The sequence below is a fragment of the Lontra canadensis genome, unplaced genomic scaffold (assembly GCF_010015895.1).
Source record: "Lontra canadensis isolate GAN:19392208 unplaced genomic scaffold, GSC_riverotter_1.0 scaffold72, whole genome shotgun sequence".
Classification (NCBI taxonomy): domain Eukaryota; kingdom Metazoa; phylum Chordata; class Mammalia; order Carnivora; family Mustelidae; genus Lontra; species Lontra canadensis.
In genome coordinates, this window is record NW_022631066.1 from 92,355 (window position 1) to 116,385 (window position 24,031).

General features: G+C 38.7%; 1 protein-coding gene across 1 annotated transcript in view; it reads right to left on the reverse strand.

Annotated features, from left to right (window-relative positions):
- Positions 1-2,397: 2,397 nt before the first annotated feature.
- GPR158 (G protein-coupled receptor 158) overlaps positions 2,398-24,031 on the reverse strand; it is a 403,983-nt gene continuing 382,349 nt past the window's right edge. Inside the window, exons 8-11 of the mRNA XM_032880798.1 lie at positions 15,576-15,714; positions 8,756-8,861; positions 5,029-5,175; positions 2,398-4,238 (exon numbers count right to left, since the gene is read on the reverse strand). Of these exons, the coding sequence (XP_032736689.1) occupies positions 2,763-4,238; positions 5,029-5,175; positions 8,756-8,861; positions 15,576-15,714 (1,868 nt within the window). The 3' untranslated portion in view covers positions 2,398-2,762. The remainder of the gene's footprint in view (positions 4,239-5,028; positions 5,176-8,755; positions 8,862-15,575; positions 15,715-24,031) is intronic.

Here is a 24,031-nt window from a genome sequence, read left to right on the forward strand (position 1 = left end):
AAAGGCAGTGTTTCTCAGTCCTACCTGTCACCACTTGCATGCAGAAACCTAGGAAGCAAATACAAGAGAACTGTCGAGTTTCAAATCCATATTGCCACCAAAGTTGACAATGGGCTGAGTTACAGTTCATGTTGTAAAGCATTTAATTCTTGCATAAAATATACAGTTCTATTAAGGTTGGTATAAATCTACTTATTTATAAACCCTGGCTTAAAAACAAGGACGGGAGGCAGCCTGCACATGCATTGAGAAGGACAACCTAGCAAATGTTTGTGACCTTAACAGTGTGGATTCACTTTCTTACTGTTACTGATCTAGGAAAATAACCTCAAGAATTGTAGGTTTAAACTTCTCGTGGTGATAAGTAATGGCAATGAAACTCTAGGAAAGACCCGAGGCACTCTCACGATTTATGCTGGTGGAGGAAAATCTATGGACTGTAAATGTCACTAAGGTATAATTTGGCAAGTCTTCTTTAAGCCACATCTCCAGCAGGATCATCCTGAAGTGCAATAAAAAGTCACCGATGCTTGAACTGCTTATTTCTCAAAAAGTGAATAAAGTGCTAACAGACCTTGAACATAAATGAAACAAGTTAGGTGGGCCTAGAAATTCCAAACCAAGTTCATAAATATACCTTAAAGTTGTGTTCCGAGGTTACCAAATAGAGAGGCCTTGACTGGAAAGGAAGAAAAGAAGGAAGTAAATGAAGGAAACACAGAAAAATAGAATTTCTCTATCTCTTCACACCTACCCCACCGACCTGAGTAGCGCACAAAGCAAGCGAATGGGTGAGGAAGATGGACGCACAGCTTTGCAAATGGCGACGTGCTCGCTTCCTCCTGAATAGAAACCAGTGAGAAAATCCTGATGAGGAGTAAGGAGAAGTCCTAGTTTCTAGCTTCCACTGAGAATGATCAGCTCTCACAACAGCCCTCTATCTACCCTCTGATTCCCTTTTCTCTCCTCTTACCCCCCTAGCATGTTCTCCTTGCTGCCCAGGAGATGAAAAACTGTTTGTTAGGCTGGAAATGTCCTGGCCAAGGAAGCCGTCGATCCTTTAGCATCTAGCATGAGAGAAAGGGAAGTCTGCGTTCTATCCTTAAGTGATTCTTCTTTAAATAAAATGAGACCGAGCTTTGGAATGGAATCTCTTGCATGATCACATCAGTAGGGCTAAGTCAGCAGCTTAGGATTCTCATGCCAAGTGATCAGGGTAGAATGCAGTACATTTTACAAATTTTGCTCTGGGGGCTGTTTTGCTTTGCAAATAAACCTTGCTTTTTTTTTTTTTTTTTTTTTTTTTGAGCTGGGTGGCTCGCAATGGCAATTTGCAGGACTTGTAAGTTTTCCAGCGCTTCGCGGGAGGAAGAGCCCACACCACCTTATAGGCTTTGAATAAATCAGGTTATAAACCTCTTTGGGATTGAAGCCCAGCAAGTGTTACCCCTAGCTGAAGCAATGGATAAGAGTTATGAGAATAAGTAGTTTAAGGTAATTTAAAATATATATTCAGTATGCATAATAAAAATATATCCGTACAATGATCTTGATGCTATCATAATTTTTCTCTTTAAAAAAATACTCCCTTGAAAGTGCTATCAGTAGCTCCCTTCCTGTCTGTGTTTTGAAAGGCAAATTCCCTGACCCCGCAGTACTGCTGTAGTTCTCATGTCACTCCTAGAGTCTTCCCTTTTCAGTGGTAATAGTAATGCGCAGTATGTTTTTCTCACTCTTAGCTTCTTCCTGGCGAAATGCTGCTAAGTATGGAATACTGAAAGAATTAAAAGGGACAGTAAATTGGAATGAAGGTGTACCTGTCTCTGACTCTAAACAAACAATAGGTAAGTTGTCCTTTATTGAGACATACGACTCGGTAGGACCCCTGGATCTCTGAGTCCTAACAAGAAGTGCAAAACAAGTAACTCAACTTGGTATAAAAAACCCTGATTAAGACAGTATAACAAACCATGATGTGAAACAATAGAGTCAAATCCAAATTCACAATATATAAACCACAGCCAAAACGGAAAGATTTTATCATAACGGTTACGGCTTCCCAAGCCAGAGAAAGCTTACTGTACTTCGAGAATCAACTAGAGTTGGTATAGCAGGGATTCTGGAACTTGCAATAACAATTGAGTAGCTGCAGATTGCATAAATGTGTTGTGTCACGTAATATCAAAGTTATTTGCAAAAATTATACACTCTGGAATGCTTGAATATGAGACACAACAATGTACTGAAACATACATTTATAAGAAAATGAGAGCAATCATTAATATAAAAGGTATTTTTGGGATGCATTATGTGAGCAGTGCTATCAAGGTTAAACAGGTGAAGGAAGTTCAGTTAGCTACTTAGAACTTCAGTCATATAGGTCTATACCTTCCTTCTTCTTCTTAGCGGAACCTCCTACCTCTTCTGTGTCTTACGGTTGACCTTGCTTAGGATTTTCAAAGTGCCACGGGTAAATACTGATCAGGGGCAGACAGCGAGGGCGACTCCCAATAACCATGCTGAAATGTAAGGCTTCTCCTCGTGTTCCCAGGGGAAGACAGACTTCCCTTGGCCAGTCTCATTCTTCCACTGTGGCGTTGCTCTGCCCTCCCTGTCTTTTTCCACTTGTGACTTTCACGTTTCCCTCCAATGACAAACACTCCTTGGGAATTTTTGATCCTTCTGTCTTCTGTTGAATTCAGGGTTTCTTCCTTCTCCTTTTCTTTCTGGGGATGCTACACTTTAAAAGGATCCCTGACCTCTTATTTCCGAGGCCCTGCCATCTTATTTGCACTTAGAGTGCAAGAGGCAGGTAAAGCTACACTTCTTTCAGCATTTGGTTGATCTGCGGCCTCAAACTCCCAAGGACACACCTCAGCTCGTGATGTTAAAGGCTGCCAAAGGTTATTACTTGAGTTATAGGAGCGGGGCGCATTTTCCTCGGGGGAAGAGGTCTTTTTTTCCTGGTCTCCTGTTGGGTTGAGATTTTCATTCTTGATTTTTGATGCTACAACTTTGGGGGGCGGTTCTTCGTACTGCCCAGCACACACATTGGTGGCATAATGCTGACTGCCGTTCTCATCTTTGGCTCTCCCTGGGGGAACCTGAGTCTTAGAAATCAAAGGCTTCTCATCTTCAAAACTGGGCTGACCTTGGCTCTCCCAAGGGCATACCTCAGCCTTGTCTATGCTCTTCTGACTGGTTTGCTGACATAGTTCAGCTGCCTTGGCCTTCTGATGAGATTTCTCCTTTAAGGAAAAAGTTGGGTTTTTCTCCATCTCAGAAGCTGCAATAGATACGTGTTTTTGAATTTTTGATTCTGAAGGCACGGGACCAGGGGCCAGGTCATAAATCTCCCAAGGGCACACCTCCCCTATGTCAAAGTTGTTCTTCTTCTTGGTGGTGCCTGGGCTCATGTCAGAATTGGCAGTGGGCGGGTTGACCCTTTGTTGCTTCATAATCCCAGATTTCTGAGGTTTTCTTGGCTCCTCCAAATGATTGGAGTTTTGGGGGGCAGAATCTTTAGTCTCTGCGTTATCTGAATTGGAGTACTTTCTGTTTGTTTCTTTCTCTTTTGGCAGAGGTTTCTGGGATTTTGCACGTTCTTCCACGCCTGATGTTTGGGTTTTCCCAGCCAATCCAAGAGTCTTCTCCTTGGCACTTGCTATGACACTGAGAGACTTCTGCAACACGGATGTTCGGGGGTGGCCCGGCTTCTTCTCTGAGCTGAGATTGTGAGCGCTCGCCGACTTACACACCAAAGGCACAGACTCTGTGGACTCGGTCTCACTGTTTTCTTTCAGCTTCTGGGTAAGTTTTTTACTTGACAGAGACTCCAGTGTGGAATTTTCTGTAGCCTCCTCTTCCTGGCTTTCCACGGGTAAACTGTTGGACTCTTCTGTGTGCTCTCTCACGTGATCGTAAGTGCTGTGCGATTTCTTTAGCGAGAAGACTCGGTTTCTCAGGGACTCCTCTTTGGGCTTCCCGGTGTTACCTGAAGACTCTTGTGGGTTCTTCCTGGTCAGGGCAGTGCTTTTGGCCATGCTGTGGTCTGTGACTTCCTTGTCCTCTTTGGAACACTGCCTGCTGACCGTCTCTGGGATCTCGGTGATGCGCCTCATGATCGAACGGCCCAAGCCCTTCTTGGAGCACCGCTTTTTCTGGAGGTGGGGGTTATTCGTAATCATCTTCTTTCTTTTATATATTTCCAGCTGGGCATAGAGTTTCTTCAGCTCATCCTGCCAGAACAAGAGCAAATTCACAGAGATGCGGAACTTAGTGGTTCAGCTAGATACTATTACTAAATGTAACTTGGTCAGTAAGCTTGAGCTCTTTAGGGAAATTGACCTACAGCTTTTCATACCATGTGTGCTCATCAACCTTCTCCTCATTCTTACTTTTCTGATGAACCTGTGCTCTGTTACCCATAGAGTTTGAACTTTAAGACTTGAACACATGCATCCTGCACATGGAATGAGCCCGTTGGACTTACAAGTTGTGTGGGCCGGACTTGACCTTGGCCATAACAAAACACAGCATATCGTGTTTCCTAATCAATACTGGAAGCATCATGTAGCCATTGATAAAATTACCTGTAATGTGGATTAGGTTTAGGGGACAACAGACCATCAATTACTAAAAGCAGCTTCTTACTCCAAATGCTGATATACTGTCACAGATTACTTTCAGTAATCTGGGCTCTCTGCTCGCAGATCTATCCTATCTCTCTAACAGCAAGATGTCAGAACCTGTAGTAGGGAACGTGTATCATCAGTTCATTATCACGACTGCTCCTAAGTCAGTTGTGACTGTCAAGATTGGCCTGTGTAACTTCTACCATGATGTGGGTTTAGAACCGGGTTAGCCCCGCATTCGATGTTTTCAGTTCTTACGCACACACGTCCCCCCTCTCTTTTTCCCCCTGGACCCGTGTGCACACAGGTGAGCATATGGATATGCCAGCCCACGCGTGCTTGCCTGTGTGCACGGGGTGAGCCCGAAACAGGAAGGCTGAAATACAGACATTACCCGAATGTCTTCTGGGTCTAAGCTGTGCTCACTCCATGCGGAGTTGATGCTGCTGTTCAGGTAGGACCCAGACCGGCCCAGGTCCAGCTCATCTTCATACGCTTCTGTAGCAATGTCATCTCGGGGGTTATTGCTTGAATGTGAAAACTGCAATAGAGACGCAGAATGAGTGCAGACATTAACCCACTGGCAGACACAGCAGAATAATTTGTTAAAGGTTCTCATGTTCATATCATTTCTTCAGCTTAGATGAACTCATTTACCAAGCTTCTTAGAAAAGATCTGTTGCTATATTTATGTTTTGCTTTTCACGTTACGCACTAGAGCTCTTAGGCCATCTTAATACGTGGTTCCTTAATACGTGGTTCTCCTACCCTTATTTTCATCTTTGTCTTTTCTCCAGGCTCACAGTGTTCACTTACGTTAATCCTCATATATGTTATTTGCATTCTGAGAATGAAAATAAGTCGAAAAACCCACACAAATGTTCTCCAAGAGTAGGAATTTGGACCCACTGGCAGCTGGAGGGAAATATTTTTTTTGAGCAGTAGGGTCTACCTTGCGTTTCTTGTTCTGCATCACCCAGGGGAGGCTATATGTCACCGAAAGGTACAACTGGCCCTGAACACAGACAGTGACTTTGAGTCTACTACACATGGCTCCAGAAATGTTGCCTCCGAGACCTAGGGGATAGGAGATCTGCATGCTGGCATCAACTGTGTTGATAGTCAGATCGGAAACAAATCACAGACACTCTCTGGAGCACAGGGCTCTTTAAGCCTAAAATGATGATGATATCTGAGCTTAAAATTCAAACGTTCACTGAAATTACAGAATTTTTTCTCAAGCTCAGCATTCTCAAATTCCTCCTTCGTCACATTTTGGGGTATTTTTATTATTTTCACGTGGCCTTTGGGTACGTTTCAGTTTCATGGACTCTTGCTATCTCTACTCTTTATCAAATGGAGATGTGGAGAAGAATGAATTGGGGAAATGATGGAAAGCAGGGAGAATCAAAACAATCTGGCCATCTCACATAACATATAAACCAACTGATTGTCCTATGAAAATGGAGAGAATGGTCTAGGGAACATGGGTTCTCTTCTCCCAGCTGCTCATCAGGTCAAATATTCCTTTAAAAAATTAACACATCACCCTTTCATGATACAGAGCTATTTTAATGTTAATGTTTGTTAAAATATTTAAGTGGCAGGTGAACATCTATATAACATAACATGAAACAGCAATTCTCTACGTAAGGAATCATGAACTGACTGAGAAACCACAGAAACAGGTGACTCTTTCCTTCACTCTTCTACTTACAACTATGGTTCTGACATGTGTCAGGAATTTAAGGCCATAAAGATGAATAAAACAGAGTCCGTCTCCTCCAAAATCGCAAATGCTGCTAGGAAACCACCCAGAAGTGATTGATAAGAGAGTAATTGTTCTTGAGCATAGTCTCAGAGATGATAGTGAGTTTAAGGAACACTTCTCAGATAATATCCATTTTCTGCTTTATTATTTGTCCTTAGTATTTATATCTATCTAAAAGAGTATTTTGAAAGCTTATCTTAACCTATTTCTTCTGTGTCCCCCTTGTGCACAATATAAATACCACAAGAGCACATATTTTATCTGTTCGTTATTCTTATTCCAGGATATAGAACAGAGCTTAGCAAAGCCCCTCAATGATTTTGTTAAATTATCTCAAGTTGCGATATAGTTCACATACCATAAAATTCTCGAATTTCAATTGTACAGTTGAGTGGTTTTGGTATATATTCACAGTGCTGTGCAACCATCACCACTTCCTAATTCCAGAATATTTTCATCACCCCCCAAAAGAACCTTAAACCCATGAAACTGGTCATTTCTGTTTCCTCTCTTCCCTAGCTAGTGACAACCACTAACTTGCTTTCTGTCTCAACAGAGCGGCCTGTTCTGGACATCTCATATACATGGAATCACACAAGATGTGGCCTTTGTGTCTAGCCTCTTTCACGTGGTGTAATGTTTTCCAGGTGCGTACTAGCTATAGTGCGTACTGGTGCTTTTCTCCTTCCTCTTGTTGGGTAGTGCTGCATTGTGTAGATGACACTGCATTGTGCTTCTGCATTTATCAGTTGATGGACATTTGGATTGTTTCCACTTCTTAGCTATTATCAATAAGTCTGCTAGGAACATCCATGTACCAATCTTTGTATAAATATGTGTTTTAATTCTTACCCCTGAATGAGCCATCTGCATATGTAGTACCTCCATTTAATAAAAATGTAACCATATAATGCAAAGTATGAAAAAGGAGAAGATAAATTGCAGTAACAGATTAGTCCATGAAAACTGTGACTATTTGGTATATATAATTCAAGTAAGGAAGAAAATAGGAATTTTGTTCTGTTTACATTTGTTTGCCCTTTTAGTCAGGCTGAATTTTAATGTTTCACTTATGAGAGAAGGTAAAACCTGGAGTGAATGACAAGCAATCATAAATTCCTGTCTCAGCTGTGTTAATATTATATCGTGTGGTACTAATACAGATAAATGATGTTCCAATATTTTGTTTTTCTATGTGTAAATGAGGAAAATAACAATAATGCTCTAACTTGGGGGTACCTGGTTGGCTCAGTGGGTTGGGGCCTCTGTCTTTGGCTCAGGTGGTGATCTCAGTGTCCTGGGATCGAGCCCCCCCCCCCCCCCCCCCAGGCTCTCTGCTCAGCAGGGAGCCTGCTTCCCTCTCTCTCTCTGCCTGCCTCTCTGCCTACTTGTGATCTCTGTCTGTCAAATAAATAAATAAAATCTTAAAAAAAAAATGCTCTAACTTGTGTGTTTTTTTCCCACACTCTGATATCATATTATTTCATTGTAAGCTGTTTTACTGCTATTGTGTCATAGATGAAGAAACTGAACCTCAGAGAGATGAAAAGTTTTGGCTAATGTCATACTGTATAGCCAGTGTGAGTGGAACATATATTCTTAGTCCTGGTATTCTGAGTGCTGGCCCATTTTCCCCCACTTCGGTATGCTGTCTAGATAAGTCTTTGCCAGAATCTATCATTATGAAGCAAGATTTTTCTATACAAAATATTATAATTATTTACATAAAAATTTTCTGAATGTTTACAACACAAAGCTTCCTGAATATAAATCCAAACAGGAGGATTCTTAGAATCTCTTTAAAAATTACTTTGATGTTATAGGTACAATAAAAGTTACCTTGGACCCATAATTAAATCATATCTGAATATAAAAATATTTGAGAAAGGGGCACCTGGGTGGCTCAGTGGGTTGAGTTTCTACCATCAGCTCAGGTCATGATACGGGGCATCCTGGGATCAAGCCCGCTTGGGGCTCTCTGCTCAGCAGGGAGTCTGCTTCCTCCTCTCTCTCTGCCTGCCTCTCTGCCTACTTGTGATCTCTTTCTCTGTCAGATAAATAAATAAATTCTTAAAAAATATATATTTGAGAAGGAGCCAAACCAGATGATGAGTTTTGTACAAACTGAAGCATTTAAAAATTCTATGGGATGTTTAATAAATTCTAAAAGAAAAGAGATATCTAGTTCCCTGAGGAGAGAGCTTTAAAAACATTTTAGTGTCAACTAAATCTCCACACTTCCCTTTCCCTATATTGCCAGATACTTTTTTAAAAAAAAAAAAACAGGAAACAACTCCATGCTTATTTAAAATAACTGCCTTGCAAGAGAAAAGTAATGTTAAAGGAATACCTTTGGAATCAAAAGCAACCCAATGGTGACTGTCACAGTCAAATGAGTATGTGCAAAATACAGCATTAGCATCCAGTCAGACTGAAGTCTTGAGGCAAGAACGAATCTGAAATGAGAATTCACCAAGTTAGTAATCCAACAAGATCTCTATTTAAAATACTAGGATATTTGGAAACTTTTTCCTCAGTGTTTTTTAAAAGCAAGCAAGCAAGCGTGAAGAAAGCTGTACTGTGGTCTCTGTGACACACATTTTCATCACAGAACAAGACCCAAAGTAACTGACTGCATACGTAAGACATGAACTCCTTATTTATTATTTTAACTTATCAGTAGTAGGAAAGACAGCATATAGACATATAATATGCTAATCATTTCCTGGAATAATTATTTTGCATGTAAATGGAATGTCTAAAGTGAAAACAGTGAACACATGTGAATTCAAAAGAAGAGATTTACAAACTAGTGGCTTCAGGCAAATTTGGGTTATAAGACACAGCCACATAATTCTTGATTCTAATCTTTTTCCTTTGAAAACATTAATTAAGAAAAAAGGGGTGGGTAGTTATCTGTCTTTCTGAATGACCTCAGAGGTTTAAATGATAAACAATGCAATGGTTAAATGAATATACTAATGGTTTGTAATATTATCTTTTAAAATAAAGATTTTAGTTGTTGTGAAGTGTCAAGTTGTTTTAAGATAACTGAAAATCCTATCTTGCTGAGGAATTTATAAAACGGTGTTCTAGGACAGTCCTGCAGGCAACATGTATAGGAAAAATTCAGTACTGATACCTACTCTGGTGATTTTGGAATGTTTTCTTGAATCAGTAGGTATGTGTACACACTAAAACTCAGGTTTTAAGGACTTATTCTCTTGCAGAAACCAGGTGATGTTTTATTAAGGTCATTTTACAATCATACTCTTCTTTTAATTTTTTCCCATGCATTGTTTATCCATGAAAGCTAAATATGAGATTTTATTGTGTTTGGAATTAAATAATTGGCATTTTTAAAAAAGATTTACTTATTTATTTGAGAGAGAGAAAGAGAGAGAGAGAGAGGAGAGCCGAGGGAGGGGCAGAGGGAGAGGAAAAGGAGAGATTCCCCACTGATCGCCTGCAGAGCCCCATGTGGGGCACAGCTCCCCACCTGGAGATCATGACCTGAGCTGAAATGGACAGTCAGATGCTCCACTGACTGAGCCATCCAGGTGCCCCTAGAGAATTAGCATCTTGATACACTGATATATGTCATCATATTTGAAAAGCTAACACCTTAAGAAAATGCTTATGATATAATCATAAAACAAATACATGAATCTAAAAATAGAAGAAACTTATTTTATACCTGCATTATGCCATATTCATGACAAATTTACTAAGTAAATTAGCATTATTAATACTTGAAACAAAATTTCCATCAAGGGGATTTCTTCCTCATTTTCACCTCCATCCTATCCCCTGTCTTCTCACCTCCCCTCCCCCGCAAATCGAGCTAAAGTGGAAGCTTGAGAGTTGTTCAACATGGAGATAGTTTCCTCTGTGTTTGGAGACATAAAACAGACTTAAATATATACATAGAAGTACAGAAAGTTCATGATAGTTTACCTATAACCAAATAGCATTTTAAGAATTAACATCTTCTCTAACTCCTTGGCAAAAAAAGTAGCTTTATGCCTGCCTTGAATATGATTAAATGAATATTCACTTTGTTTGGGAATGACATACTTTTGACAGATCCTGTGCTGGGTCAGAAGAGATTTTTTTTAAGCACTGAAATAGGATCATCATACTCAATAACAAGTAACAGTATCTGAGGCATAGGACTGAGGCATAGAAGCAATATAAAACTGTGACCTGGAAAATTATACAATCCAAATCTGTTGGGGCCATTTCCAGCACTGGAGCAGACAGTTATATCAAGTGAGATGGATTTACATTCTAAAAGTGTTCTCATGCACTGCGAATTTCTGTCTCAAATGCCAACACAAGTGAACCTGAAGCCAGCCCGACGATATCTGAAAGGAACATGGTTACATATATTTTAAATTAAAATGGTGAGTCTTCCAAAAAGTTAATTTGAAGTACTCTATACTAACATCAACTGATCAAATTAATCAGTTTTTAAATACTGCTAGGTTTGTTACGTTGCAGTTCTGAGTAGAAATATCTTAAGAAAAATTGGGTTTTGCAGTCTTCTTAAAGATTTTTCTTTAAAAAACTTTTTCAACTTCTAAAAAATAGATCTAACAGTCAGGAACATAGGAATAGTTAAAATCGAGGTTAAGAATAAAAGCAAACTTTTTAAAAGTCTTGCACTTTCCCAAAGCTTTGCTCTATGCTTAGTAAAGGATTATAGAACAGATTAGGCAAAATGCCTTCTGCATTATTAGACTTCTAGACTTAATCCTTTTAGTTTATTTTTGTTCAGTCTGACAATTTGGTGAGAATAAAAGTAAATCTGCATATAAATATGCAGTCATAGCTTTAAGTTTATATATTTATGTATGTAGATACGTATCCACAGTTACATACATATAATTTTATATTTTAAGCAAATAAGAATGAACATATATGCCTATTGATAGAGAATATCTGCTGATGTTGGAGGATTTATTTAATATTATTTCATTCTAGTAAAAATCTACAAAGGTGGGTCTAGTTGATTTATATTATTATGTTATTGTTTCCTATTCTTATACTTTATCAACACTGGAACCACAGCAGGTATGAGTTCAGTCCACATGTAAATAAGAAATTATATATACTTGATTTCTTTAATTATTACTGCCTATTGCTTTCTCCCTGCTCATCTCCCTAAAATCATTGTTCTGTAGATTTACTATGTTAAACTATAATTTAAACTATAATTCCATCTTTGGTCCTTTATGGCCATACAATTAAATTTCCAAGACAGAGTAGCTAGTCTATACTATAATTCTTTGAAGCCAACATGCCACGATCTAATTGGGTTTGGTCTATGGAGAAAGGTAAGTTGAATTTGGAACTTAAAAGTAGGGCTTTTCAGCAATGTCCACAATAGCCAGACTGTGGAAAAAACCTAGAATTCCATCAACAGATGAATGGATAAAGAAGATGTGGTATATATACACAAAGGAATACTATGCAGCCATCAAAAGAAATGAAATCTTGTCATTTGCAATGATGTGGGTGGAACAAGATGGTATTATGCTGAGCAAAGTAAGTTAATAAGAGAAAGACAATTATCATATGATCTCCCTGATACGAGGAATTTGAGAGGCAAAGTGGGGGACTTGGGGGGTAGAGAAGGAGAAAATGAAACAAGATGGGATCGGGATGGAGACAAAACATAACAGACTCTTAATCTCACAAAACAAATTGAGGGTTGCGGGGTTGGGCGGGTGGAGGGAGAGGGTGGTTGGGATATGGACACTGGGGAGAGTATGTGCTATGGTGAGTGCTGTGACGTGTGTAAGCCTGATGATTAACAGACTGTACCCCTGGGACTAATAATACATTATATGTTAATTTAAAAATTTTTTTAAAAGGTAAGGCTTTCCGTTCAGGTTTTTTTAAGCTTATCTAAGAAAATACCAAGGCCAGTCACTCTGCTACTACTAGAAGTTCTCCCTGTTCAAAACTTAAAGGGACTATACAGTTGTCTCAAGGGAGGCTGATCTTTTAAGTAGGTCATGTCTACCAACACAAAGTCTACTAGGTTCAACATGTACAACTCAGTCAGATCTTGTGTCTATGTGAACCCAGCTAGGCTGATGGGTTGTCTGGGACTCTGTAAGAAAGATCTAATCAAAGTAAGAAAGTTATTATTATTATTATTGTTTTTTAAAAGCAAGCTCTATGCATAGTGTGGGGTTTGAACTCATGACCCTGAGATCAAGAGTCGCACGCTCCCTAACTGAGCCAGCCAGGTGCCCCCAGAAAGCTATCCTGAATGAATATTTAGAATACATTTCTCCTCAGACAACTATCATATGATCTCCCTGATATGAGGAAGTGGAGATGCAACATGGGGGGTTAAGGGGGTAGGAGAAGAATAAGTGAAACAAGATGGGATTGGGAGGGAGACAAACCATAAGTGACTCTTAATCTCATAAAACTGAGGGATGCTGGGGGTAGGGGGGTTGGGAGAGGGGGGTGGGGTTATGGACATTGGGGAGGGTATGTGCTATGGTGAGTGCTGTGAAGTGTGTAAACCTGGCGATTCACAGACCTGTACCCCTGGGGATAAAAATATATATTTATTAAAAAAAAAAAAAGAATACATTTCTCCTCACCTCGGCCAAGTATTAAAACAGAATTTTCTGAAGAGTGGCTTCTATTACCAGATGTCAGTTGATGTAGGGGGATATCATGGTGAATGGTTTGGAAAGTGCTGGTTAAAGAAACTTAACGAGCTTTCCTTACAGCTGGACTTCCTGGTATGTCACACTGTGCTGTGACATTCCTAAAAGGGAGCTACCAAATGCAATGTGTTAAAAACATACACAAGCGTGTAAAAACATCCAAAAGTGATATCCTACTATATTAACAGTGCTTATCGTCTTTGGGTGGTTGGATTAGGCAGTTTATTTTTAATCATTTTATGATTTATCTATAATAACCACCTATTGCCTTATTAGGAATTTTTAAAAGTTCATTTAAAAAATAACTATCTTGCCTACTTGGGCAAATTGAGAGTTTAAAGTCCATTAAGGGATGCCTGGGTGGTTCAGCGGGTTAAAGATTTGTCTTCAGTTCAGGTCATGATCCCAGGGTCCTAAGATCCGAGCCCTGTGTTGGGCTCCTTGCAGCAGAGAGCCTGCTTCTCCCTCTCCTTCTGTTTGAAGCTCCCTCTGCTAGTGCTCTCGCTGTCTCTCTCTCAATGTGTTAAATAAATAAATAAATAAAATCTTAAAAAAAAAAAAGTCCATTGAAAAAACATACTTAATGATGAAAACAGAACAGATGTAAATCTTAAGATAGAAAAAGATAAAGATTAGGTAAATGCTTTGAACAGATTTAATTTCTCGGGCAATTAATTTGATTCTAAGAAATACAGCAGCTGATGTTAGGGCAAAAGTAGGAAACCCTTTGCATGACCTGGTCACATTCTGACAACAGAAGACATTTAAACAGAAGACATTAAACTGTAAATTTCTTCTGGCATGCTTATAACTCTTTAATTGGTTTGTTAATACAGCATTTAACTTACAAATGGTTCTAGAGAAGCATGTTTGTCATATCTTGAAACACAGGTGTTTGATATTCTGGAAACAGACAATGAAAATGCAGCTTTTCTTGGGAGATGGTTTGGGAGAAATGTGCAGGCTGTGGGGCTCTGCCCACAACAGTGTTCTTCAGTGCTCACTACAGGGCATCCCCTCTCACATCCTTCAGCTCTAGTCCGAGGAGAAGTGAGAGAGCCTTCTTTTTGCCTATTTGTAACATCGTATTTTGTTTTGCATCTTTCCTTCCTCTTTTCCTTTTCTCTTTTCTCTCTTTCTTGAGAGGGGGCAAGACAAAGCAAGGAGGCAAATTCCTTTGATTCCTGGTGCTTTGATGGAATTTCCAGGGTTGTCAAATCATAAATACTTCTTTTCTTACTTAAATGTTGAAAAAGTGTAGGTATGCCTAAGGTTCAGCTGTTCTCTGGTATCATCTATTCCTACAAATGCAAGATGTAACTTGATAATTATTGACTAAAGTGAGAAATGATAAATATCTTCTAAAACTTCCAAAGATCCACACCTTCCCACTCTGACTCCCACCATTATTTATCACTGTTTTTCCACTGAGGGAAAAGACAAATATTCAAAATTTCTCATTAAATTCTTATGTATGTCCTAACTTTGTCAAGCAAATGAATGACATCTTTTTGTTGCTTTGCAAGTTATAGGATTCCTTTTTTTTGTTCTCACTGAGGTTTTCATTTCATTTTCAGATATAAATAGGTGTATACTCTCCAAAGATAAGTCATACATATTTCATTTTGTTCACTATCATAAGCTACTTGCTTCCTCCTTTGTACTTACTGACTATAGTGATAAATGGGATATTAAGAAATGGAGGACCAGGCCATACTAATAAAAAGTCATTGCTAAAATGTGATAGTGATAAAACCTCATTGCACACAAAAATCCAGTCATTGGGTTGGAGTGGTTTTTTTGGTTTTGAATTTAGCAGAACTAGTACACATAAGTTGACTATCTGAGTATTAAGATTTTAAAAGTGTAAACCAGTGTATTAACATGAATGGAAACATAGATGATTTATCTACATCTACTTTATAATGTAAGCATGTGTTGTTTTATATCTTCAGAACAGAAGACATTATATATCATAACAATATTCAATGATATTCCCATAAGTGGTTTAATTAATACAGTAATATTGGTTAACCTTCAAATAAATAAAGGTGATAAGAAAACATTAGAAGGAACTAAGAACATCAGTTTAGGAAAAAAAAAATATAGGGGCACCTGGGGACACAGTTGGCTAGGTGTCCGACTCTTGGTTTCAGCTCAGGGCATGATCTCATGGGTCCTGAGATGGAGCCCCACGTTGGGCTCTATGCTCAGTGCAGTCTACTTGGGTTTCTCCCTCCCTCTCCCTCTGCCCCACTCCACTGTGTATTCTCCCTCTTTAATAAATAAATTTTAAAAAACAAACAACAAGCTATCTTCATTTGCCATTTCTGCGACAAAGACATTAGTCAACTTAAAAACACCATCCTCCCTAAATCTTTCCATTATGCATGCTATCCAGTTTTGCTATTTAAGTTAAACTGAAACACATCAGAGAAACAAAACGGTTATTTACTAGCTCTACAGGGCACTTGCCTGATTGTGTGGAATACAGCAGAGATAATGAGCTCGTTGTGAACTGCAACAGCCATATAGCGTGGCTCGTGAAACGCTGATGGCACCGTCCGCACTGCATAGCAGAGATAAACACCCCACAAGAGGAATAAAAATTCAGCTGTGAGAAGGACAAAAAAAAAAAAAAAAAAAAAAGAAAAACAATTTTCCATTAGTTTTATAGGTGAATAATAGTGTAAAATTTAAGTTCTTTAGCATGCATTTTGTGTTTGTTATAGAAACATAAGTTCAGTTAGAAACAGATGCATATAAAATGTCATTCACGTATGAATACATATATTTATTTTAAGATTTTATTGAGTGTAACAGAAGATTTTACAAAGGTATAGTTTGGTTTTTCTTTTCTTTCTTTCTTTCTTAAAACAGTGGTTGGTGCTTCAGATTTTTCTTTTGCTAATACCTGGCTTTTTCCTAAAACAAATATAAAATAATTTTCCACATCCCCAACCTAAGTTTAAGATACTCATAGAGCATCTGGGTTGTAATGAAGTCATCAGGGCAACCAAGGCTTGTAATGTGTTTATATCCAGCTTCTAGAAATTTAAACTCTTACTGCATTGAATCTGGTTCCACACTGTAAAGATACCCATTGCCAGAAATGTGAAAAAATAGGTTGTTACAACATTCAGTGGCATATTTTATAAATGAACCATTATTTCTTCACACATGACAGAAATCTTATCTTTTATGGGTGGAGTGCTAAAGGCTTCATAAAATTCACAGTCATCTTATTTGTGGGGCTCAAGTTAGAAGAGACAAGCATAGCACAGCATTTAAACATAAGGGCTTTGGAATCACACTAGACCTGATTGGAAATTCTGGTTCTATCTCTAATTAACTTTGCATAATCTAAGCCAATTTAATATTTCTGGCCACAGTTATCTTATCTGGAAAATGACAATAACAAAAGTATATATTTCATGAGATTATTTGTTAATGAAATCAAATAAAGAATATAAAGCACTTAACATAGTTTCTGTCTGGTAGATATTAAATAAAGGAATAAATAAAAACACACGTTAAATGGTTCTTATTGTTGAACATCTCATTTGACTTTTTTTTCCAACCTGAACATCACTATTTTAACTCATACTGACCAATAATTGTTCAATCCATTTTCTGTCTTAGTGACACGACCTCACTGGAAGATAGTATCTAAAGAAGATCATATCTAATCAATCAGAGTAAAGAAGAAAGCTTTAATTTAGAGAAAGTCTTTAATCAAATGCATCACTTCGAGGTAACCTACTTACTTATCTATTGAAACATTGACTTCCATTTCCATATGCCAAGTTGTTTATCTGCCAAGCTTTCAGCATATTTCTGTCAGTATTTAAACAATAAGTAGTGCCCTAATTACTGAAAATCCCTTAAGTAAACACATCCTTCAAGAGTTGCTCTAAAACCCTGATGTGGTTAGAAGCCAAATACAAAATAAGCCACACTCAAAGATCTCCATGAGATTTATTCAGTCCCAGTTATTCAGTATGTTGGCCACTGGCCATGTGCTATAAATCTTTTTTTTTTGTCCAGCCAAGTTCTACTGGATCAGGAAAAGTGAATCAGGAAATGCTGAGGTCTTCATGTACAACTTTCCTTCCTACCTCTTGTATTTCTGTCCATGGTACTATTATTGCCTCTTTACCCAGGTGTGAAATCTCTGTGCCACCCTTCACTGGTACATTTCTACTTTGAGCTGTTTTTCATACAAATCATTCCTCTCAATGCCCACAATGACTATCCTTTAAGTGCCTATGATGTCATTCCTTATTGGTTATAATTATTTTTCAACTGCCCCGTCTAAACCTGGATTAACCCTGAGTTCATTCGTTCTTCATTTCCTGAAACTTCCTTTTGATCACATCAGGATTTGTCCAAATCCCTGGTACTCCATGTGGAGTAGCTGATTCACATTTCCACTACAGGATTCACTAAGACTCACTTAGGACCCAGGAAATAATTCCTGCCCCCCTAAAGGAAGACTAGAAGGGATTCATGCTTGGGTAGACATGTCCTCACTTTTAAGACTTTCTTGCCACCCAGGCTTCATGTTAGCTGCCCACTTTGCTTATTCTTTTGTACTTGTATACTTTTCTTAGCCCCTGACTTGTTTAGTTGCTGACCCTCAGGCTAGGCTTTCGTGAGGTGTCGTGTGCACCTTCATTCAGAAATCGGTAGTGCCTTACTATTATTTTACAGATGCTTGGTCCTGGCACTCCTTGTCCCCTATGACATCATGGTATATGTCCAGCATGATCTTCCAGTGCTCTCCAGCATGAACTCTAGGCTGATCTAGGCAGACTCATCCTTTGAACCCTTCAAAGATTCTTCTTGCTTCCGAGTCTTTGTTCATCCTATTGCTCACACGTGAAACTCCTCTCACCCGCATTTCCAAATCCAATCCAGTTTTTCCATGTTTAATTCAGGTCCTACCTCCATTGCAAGGCCGCATGAATTGATTTCACTTTGTGTGGAATTTTCCTTCCTCTAATATCTTACAGTTTTTAACCACTGATATTACGAAATGCAGAGAATAATGCCACACAATATATAACTGAGAGAAAATTGTGGAGTCTTGTTAATCACTCCATTCCTTAGCCCCATCTAGTAATGACCTTCACGGCAAGAAGTGAGTCTTTATCTATTTATTTATTTACTTACTTACTTTTTAAATTCAATATAATTAACATTCGGTGTTTATTCATTTCAGGTGTACAATATAATGATTCAACAAGGAACTGAGTGAATTATTTTTTTCTGCCTTTGCCTCCTTAGATAGCTCAACAGTACTGAGCAGACATAGATAAGATTCAATAAATATTTGTTGAATTGAAAGAACCTAGATTTTACCAGTTTCAGGTTATTAGAGATGTAGAACCTCTGTTACCTTGGCCACTCCCTCTAACGCTGCAGGCCTATACATGACCTAAAGGTTATACCGGCATTATTATTAATAGTGGTAACTGCTGTTTACTGATGGGCCACTAAGGGTATGGTGATGTGTTTGGCAGTTAAGAATAGTTAAAGCAAAAATATTTTTAAACAACAGCACAAATATATGGTGAAATTGAAGGATTCACATGTAACTGACACTGTCTCCTTTTAAAGACACTATCCCCTACCACTTATTATAGTGTTTTGATATAATGTTATCCTGAAGACTGAAAAAAGAAAAAGGAAAATAGCTAGGTTAATTAGGGTATGACAATGTAGAATTATATTTAAAAATAAGAGATAAAATAAGATTCTTCCTAATAGCTAATCTTAACATTAAAATCATTTCATTAGCAATATCAAACAATATGCTCTAGCTGAAAAACAATTTATTATTCAAAGTACCAATTAAACTAAATGTGATATATGAAAGTTATGCTTGGGAAAAAAATCAGTTTCATATAATTAACTTCAAACTAACATCGCAATTAGGAAAGAAAATATGCAGATGTTACCAAATTTTGCAGTGTTATTACGTGGGAGTTGAAATATGTGTTGTGCTTCTGCTTTAGAAAATAATTTCTGTGGTTAAAAGATTTTGATGGGAGGCATGAGTATAGTTAGAAAGGGAATTGCATTTATATTTAAAGATCCAAATAGGGCTTTCAGAAAACTGAGGTATTTTACTTTTAATCATAAGGGATAACAGTTTGAAAGTTAACTATCACAGCCTTTTAAAAATTAATAGACCATAATGAAAGTGATTTCACGTTATCATTCCAATGGGCTGGGTCAAGCAAAGAAGAGAGAATTTGTATCAGCTCTTGAAGGTGCCTTAGCTCTGTGATCTTAGAACACCTGCAACGGCTGAGAGAAAAATGACTTCAAAGTACAAAATCTCTCACAAGATGTGGTCTCCTGCCTTGCCATGTTGCAAAGGCATTTTTTCTTTTTCAGATTTTCTTTTTTATTTATTTATTTTTTATTTATTTTTCAGAGAGAGATCACAAGCAGGCAGAGAGGCAGGCAGAGAAAGAGGGGGAAGCAGGCTCCCTGCTGAGCAGAGAGCCTGATGTGGGGCTCAATCCCAGGACCCTGAGATCATGACCTGAGTCAGAGGCAGAGGCTTAACCCGCTGAGCCACCCAGGCACCCTGGCATTTTTTTCTTAATAACATTTTATACTTCTTAGCCCCTTTAAAAAAATGTTTATATGGCACAAATAAATGTACAGATGAAGCACTTAGGTTTCATTTTTTTTAATGTCCAAGGATTTCTTGTAACGTCTTCCTCTATTTTTCTCTTAAGTCCTTCAAATTAGATGTCCACTGTTTTTATGCTAATAACACGGCAGGTGGCACAGAAGTGATCATGAAGTATTAAACAAGCTCAATAATCCTTGAGAGTAGCTCAAGTTCCAGCGTTCTAGGGTTCAACTGGCACACACGAGCCTTTTTATTCTGGAGGCTTAGTTGCCTTTTCTTTGGTTAAAATGAGAACGGTTATCAGAGTTATAAGGCTTAAAACAAAGAGAATGATACTTTTGATAGAATTTTAAAGCTAGAAGAGACTTCATTAGACCATGTAGTCTGGGGTACCTTTTTTGAGTGTCTATATGATTGTCAAGATGGGTGGCTGGTGAATTGCTATTACTCTGTTTGCCTGAAGTCAGTTTATTCAGCGTTGGGATAGTGAGTGACGGAGAAGGTGGATGTTGCAGTGGGTTTCGCAAGCAGGGCAGTGCAGGCAGGAATGTCTGTCTGTTCCCTCCTCAGCTTTCTGGAAGCGGTGAGCCAAGGGATGGACAGTGTTGGGCTACCGAACAAGCCTGAGGAGAGCCTTGTATCCCTGTTGCCCTCACAGGGTTCACAACAGAGCGGAGCCTGGAGCACAAGGCTCTTTAGTTCCTGACCAGTGTTCTCGAAATTACATCCGTGGCCTGAGGGTTTCTTTTGCTCTATTACCAACAGGAAGAGACAAAACCTGGGGAAATATTGTTTTAGTCTTACGGAAGAAAATTTCCAAGCAGTAATTGTTTGTATTTAAACAATTAATATGTTAATCATAAATAGCTAGTACTTCCATTTGGACTAACTTTTTGTCCCCTCAATCAGACTTGGTAGTGAACATCTGTTGAATGTGTCAGGCACCGCGCTAAATGCATTTTGTACATTACCTACATGCGTGAAAGCTTTATTATAGGATGGGGCAAAATTCTGAATGTGCCAATTTCAAGCTTGCATCAGAGATCTTGTGTAGTAATACCAAGGAATACTGTTGTTAATCATCTGAACTGTGTAGGTCACACAGTGACTTGATGATTCTATTCTGGTCTCCACTCACCTTGAGGGAGCTCTCCGAGGCAAGAACTGCAGTGAAAGGTCACACATTTGCATGCTGACTTTTTTTTATTGCTTCCTTTCACACATTTCTAGAACTTGGATCAAGTTTTTCACAATTTCCACTGCATCTTGAAAGGGAAAGTTAGAAAAAGTATATTTTCTTCCCTCTGTCCTTGGCATGGGCAAAAAGAGTTTTAAAATCTGATGTGGAGTGACAGAAATTCAGTGAAATTCAGACACTTCACAGTTTATGGACACACAATCAAGATCATGAATGTAAGAAGGGCTCACAAAGACAAGAGTGGGGACCTCTCAGAGCACAGGGTCAGTGACAGGGCAGCAAGTTTGGTCTTCTAGTAACATTCTTCTGTTTCCCTCTCCTGGTCATTGGCCTTTGTGTTGTTTGAGGAGGGAGCCGGAATTGGGATTATTTGTTACCATTTAAAAAATACATTTAAAATTGTCAATCTTTTTTTAAAGACTGACAGCATTGGCAATTTGCTTTTGCTTGGGCAACCTCTCTCGATTTACGCATACTTTTTGAAGGACTAGCTTGAGTGGTTTTAGGATGATTACAGTGGGGGTTAAATTTTTGTTTATATTCTGCCTTTGGGGAAAATTATTTTACTTCTTTGAGATGTAGTTCTTTATATGACCTTAAGGGGCAAAGAGAGAATAAAATATTTTATACCTTAATTTTATACTTAGAACATCATTTTCTCTTTTGGAAGTTAAAAAAAAACTAACTTCCTTGTTCAATTTCTAGCTTATAGAATCTTTGAGACAATTTTGCTGAGTTAGGCTTGGCTCAGGACCTTGCTTGACAACTGAGTGGCAGATTTACATGCTTATTACAAATCTGCCTTTTTCCTGGCCAAGTGATCTCTGTCTTATCCCAGAGTTTTGACTACTTTGGGGAATGGTTCTCAGTGAGTAGAAACTGAAAACCCACACACTTTTCTCCTCCTAAGTAATCTAATCTCAGAGGAAATAGTAGCGCCCAGCTCTCTATAATCACTAAGGAATTGGAATGCTTGGAGCTGTAAGAACACGCTGAGACCTGCAGTCCATGTGGACTAACAGCTTGTTGTTTGAACTATGACAGTCGTTTTAATACAAGGAAAAGATCTGCCAAATCTTCTTGACAACTGAGCTAATCTATATACTATTACTCTTCAAGCAACAGAAGATGGCTTTTTTCCCCTCCTTTTCTTTTTAATTTTTTTCAGTGTTCCAAAATTCATTGTTTATGCACCATACCCAGTGCTCCATGCTATACCTGCCCTCCATAATACCCACCACCAGGCTCACCCAAACCCCACCCCCTTCCCCTCGAAACCCCTCAGTTTTTTCTCAGAGTCCACAGTCTCTCATGGTTTGTCTCTCCCTCCCGATTTCACCCCCCACACACTTCTCCTCTCCATCTTCAATGTCTTCTGTATTATTTCTTATGCTCCACAAGTAAGTGAAACCATATGATAATTGACTCTCTCTGCTTGACTTATTTCACTCAGCATAATCTCTTCCAGTCCCATCTATGTTGATACAAAAGTTGGGTATTCGCCCTTTTTGATGGAGGCATAATACTCCATTGTATATATGGACAATATCTTCTTTATCCATTTGTCTGTTGAAGGGCATCCTGGCTCTTTCCACAGTTTGTCAATTGTGGCCATTGCTGCTATGAACATTGGGGTACAGATGGCCCTTCTTTTCACTACATCTGTATCTTTGGGTTAAATACCCAGTAGGGCAATTGCAGGGTCATAGGGTAGCTCTATTTTTTTAATTTCTTAAGGAATCTCCACACTGTTTTCCAAAGTGGCTGCACCAACTTGCATTCCCACCAATAGTGTAAGAGGGTTCCCCTTTCTCCACATCCTCTCCAACACTTGTTGTTTACTGTCTTGTTGATTTTGGCCATTATAACTGGTGTAAGGTGGTATCTCAATGTGGTTTTGGTTTGATTCTCCCTGATGGCTAATGATGATGAACCCATGGTACTGGCCAAAAACAAACACACAGACTAGTGGAACAGAGTAGAGAGCCCAGATATGGACCCTCAACTCTATGGTCAAATAATCTTCAAAAAAGCAGGAAAAAATATACAGTAGAAAAAAGATAGTCTCTTCAATAACTGGTGTTGGAAAATTGGACAGCTACATGTAGAAGAATGAAACTCGACCATTCTCTTACACCATACACAAAGATAAACTCGAAATGGATAAAAGACCTCAATGTGAGGCAGGAATCTATCAAAATCCTAGAGGAGAACATAGGCAGTAACCTCTTTGACATTGGCCACAGCAACTTCTTTGAAGATATGTCTCCAAAGGCAAAGGAAGCAAAAGCGAAAATGAACTTTTGCTACTTCATCAAGTTCAAATGATTCCATATAAATGTGTAACACTTGAGGTCTTTCTAGATTCGTTCACCTTGAGGGGTGATCTTTCTACCTCTAGTACATGAACGCTGGTTCCATTCCCAAGATTAGGAAGATTTCCATGGAGAATTCGTTCAACTCTATCTTTTAGTCTTCTTCCTTTCTCTTCCCCCTCAGGGATCCCAATGATTCTGATGTTGGAACGTTTCATGGTGTCCTTTATTTCCCTAATTCTGTTTTCATGGCTTCTAAGCTGTTCCAGGCCTCCTCCTGATCATTTTCCTCTATCATTTTGTCCTCTAGATCACCAATTCTATCTTCTGCCTGGTTACCCTAGCTGTTAGAGAATTTAAATTAGATTGGATCTCATTGATAGCATTTTTAACTTCTTCCCGGTGGCTTTCACTTCTGCCCTAATTGATTCCATGTTGTCATTAATGATTTTCTCCAACCTAGCCATTGCCTGGATAGTTGTTACCCTGAATTCCCTTTCTGACATACTGGTTATGTCCATATCCAATAGCTCTGATGGAGAGGGCAGAGTCTCTGAATTTTTCCTCTGTTGGGTGTTCCTAGTCCTAGTCATTTTGGTGAGAGGTGGTTGAGGGGATGTATAGCTGAAAATATCAACCATGATCGAGGCAAGGTGCACCCTGGAAAGCTTCAGAGCAATCGGAAGTCACCACCAAAAAGAAAAAAAAAGAAAAAAGAGAGAGAGAAAGAGAGAGACAGGAAAAAAAGAGAAGACCCAGCCAGAAT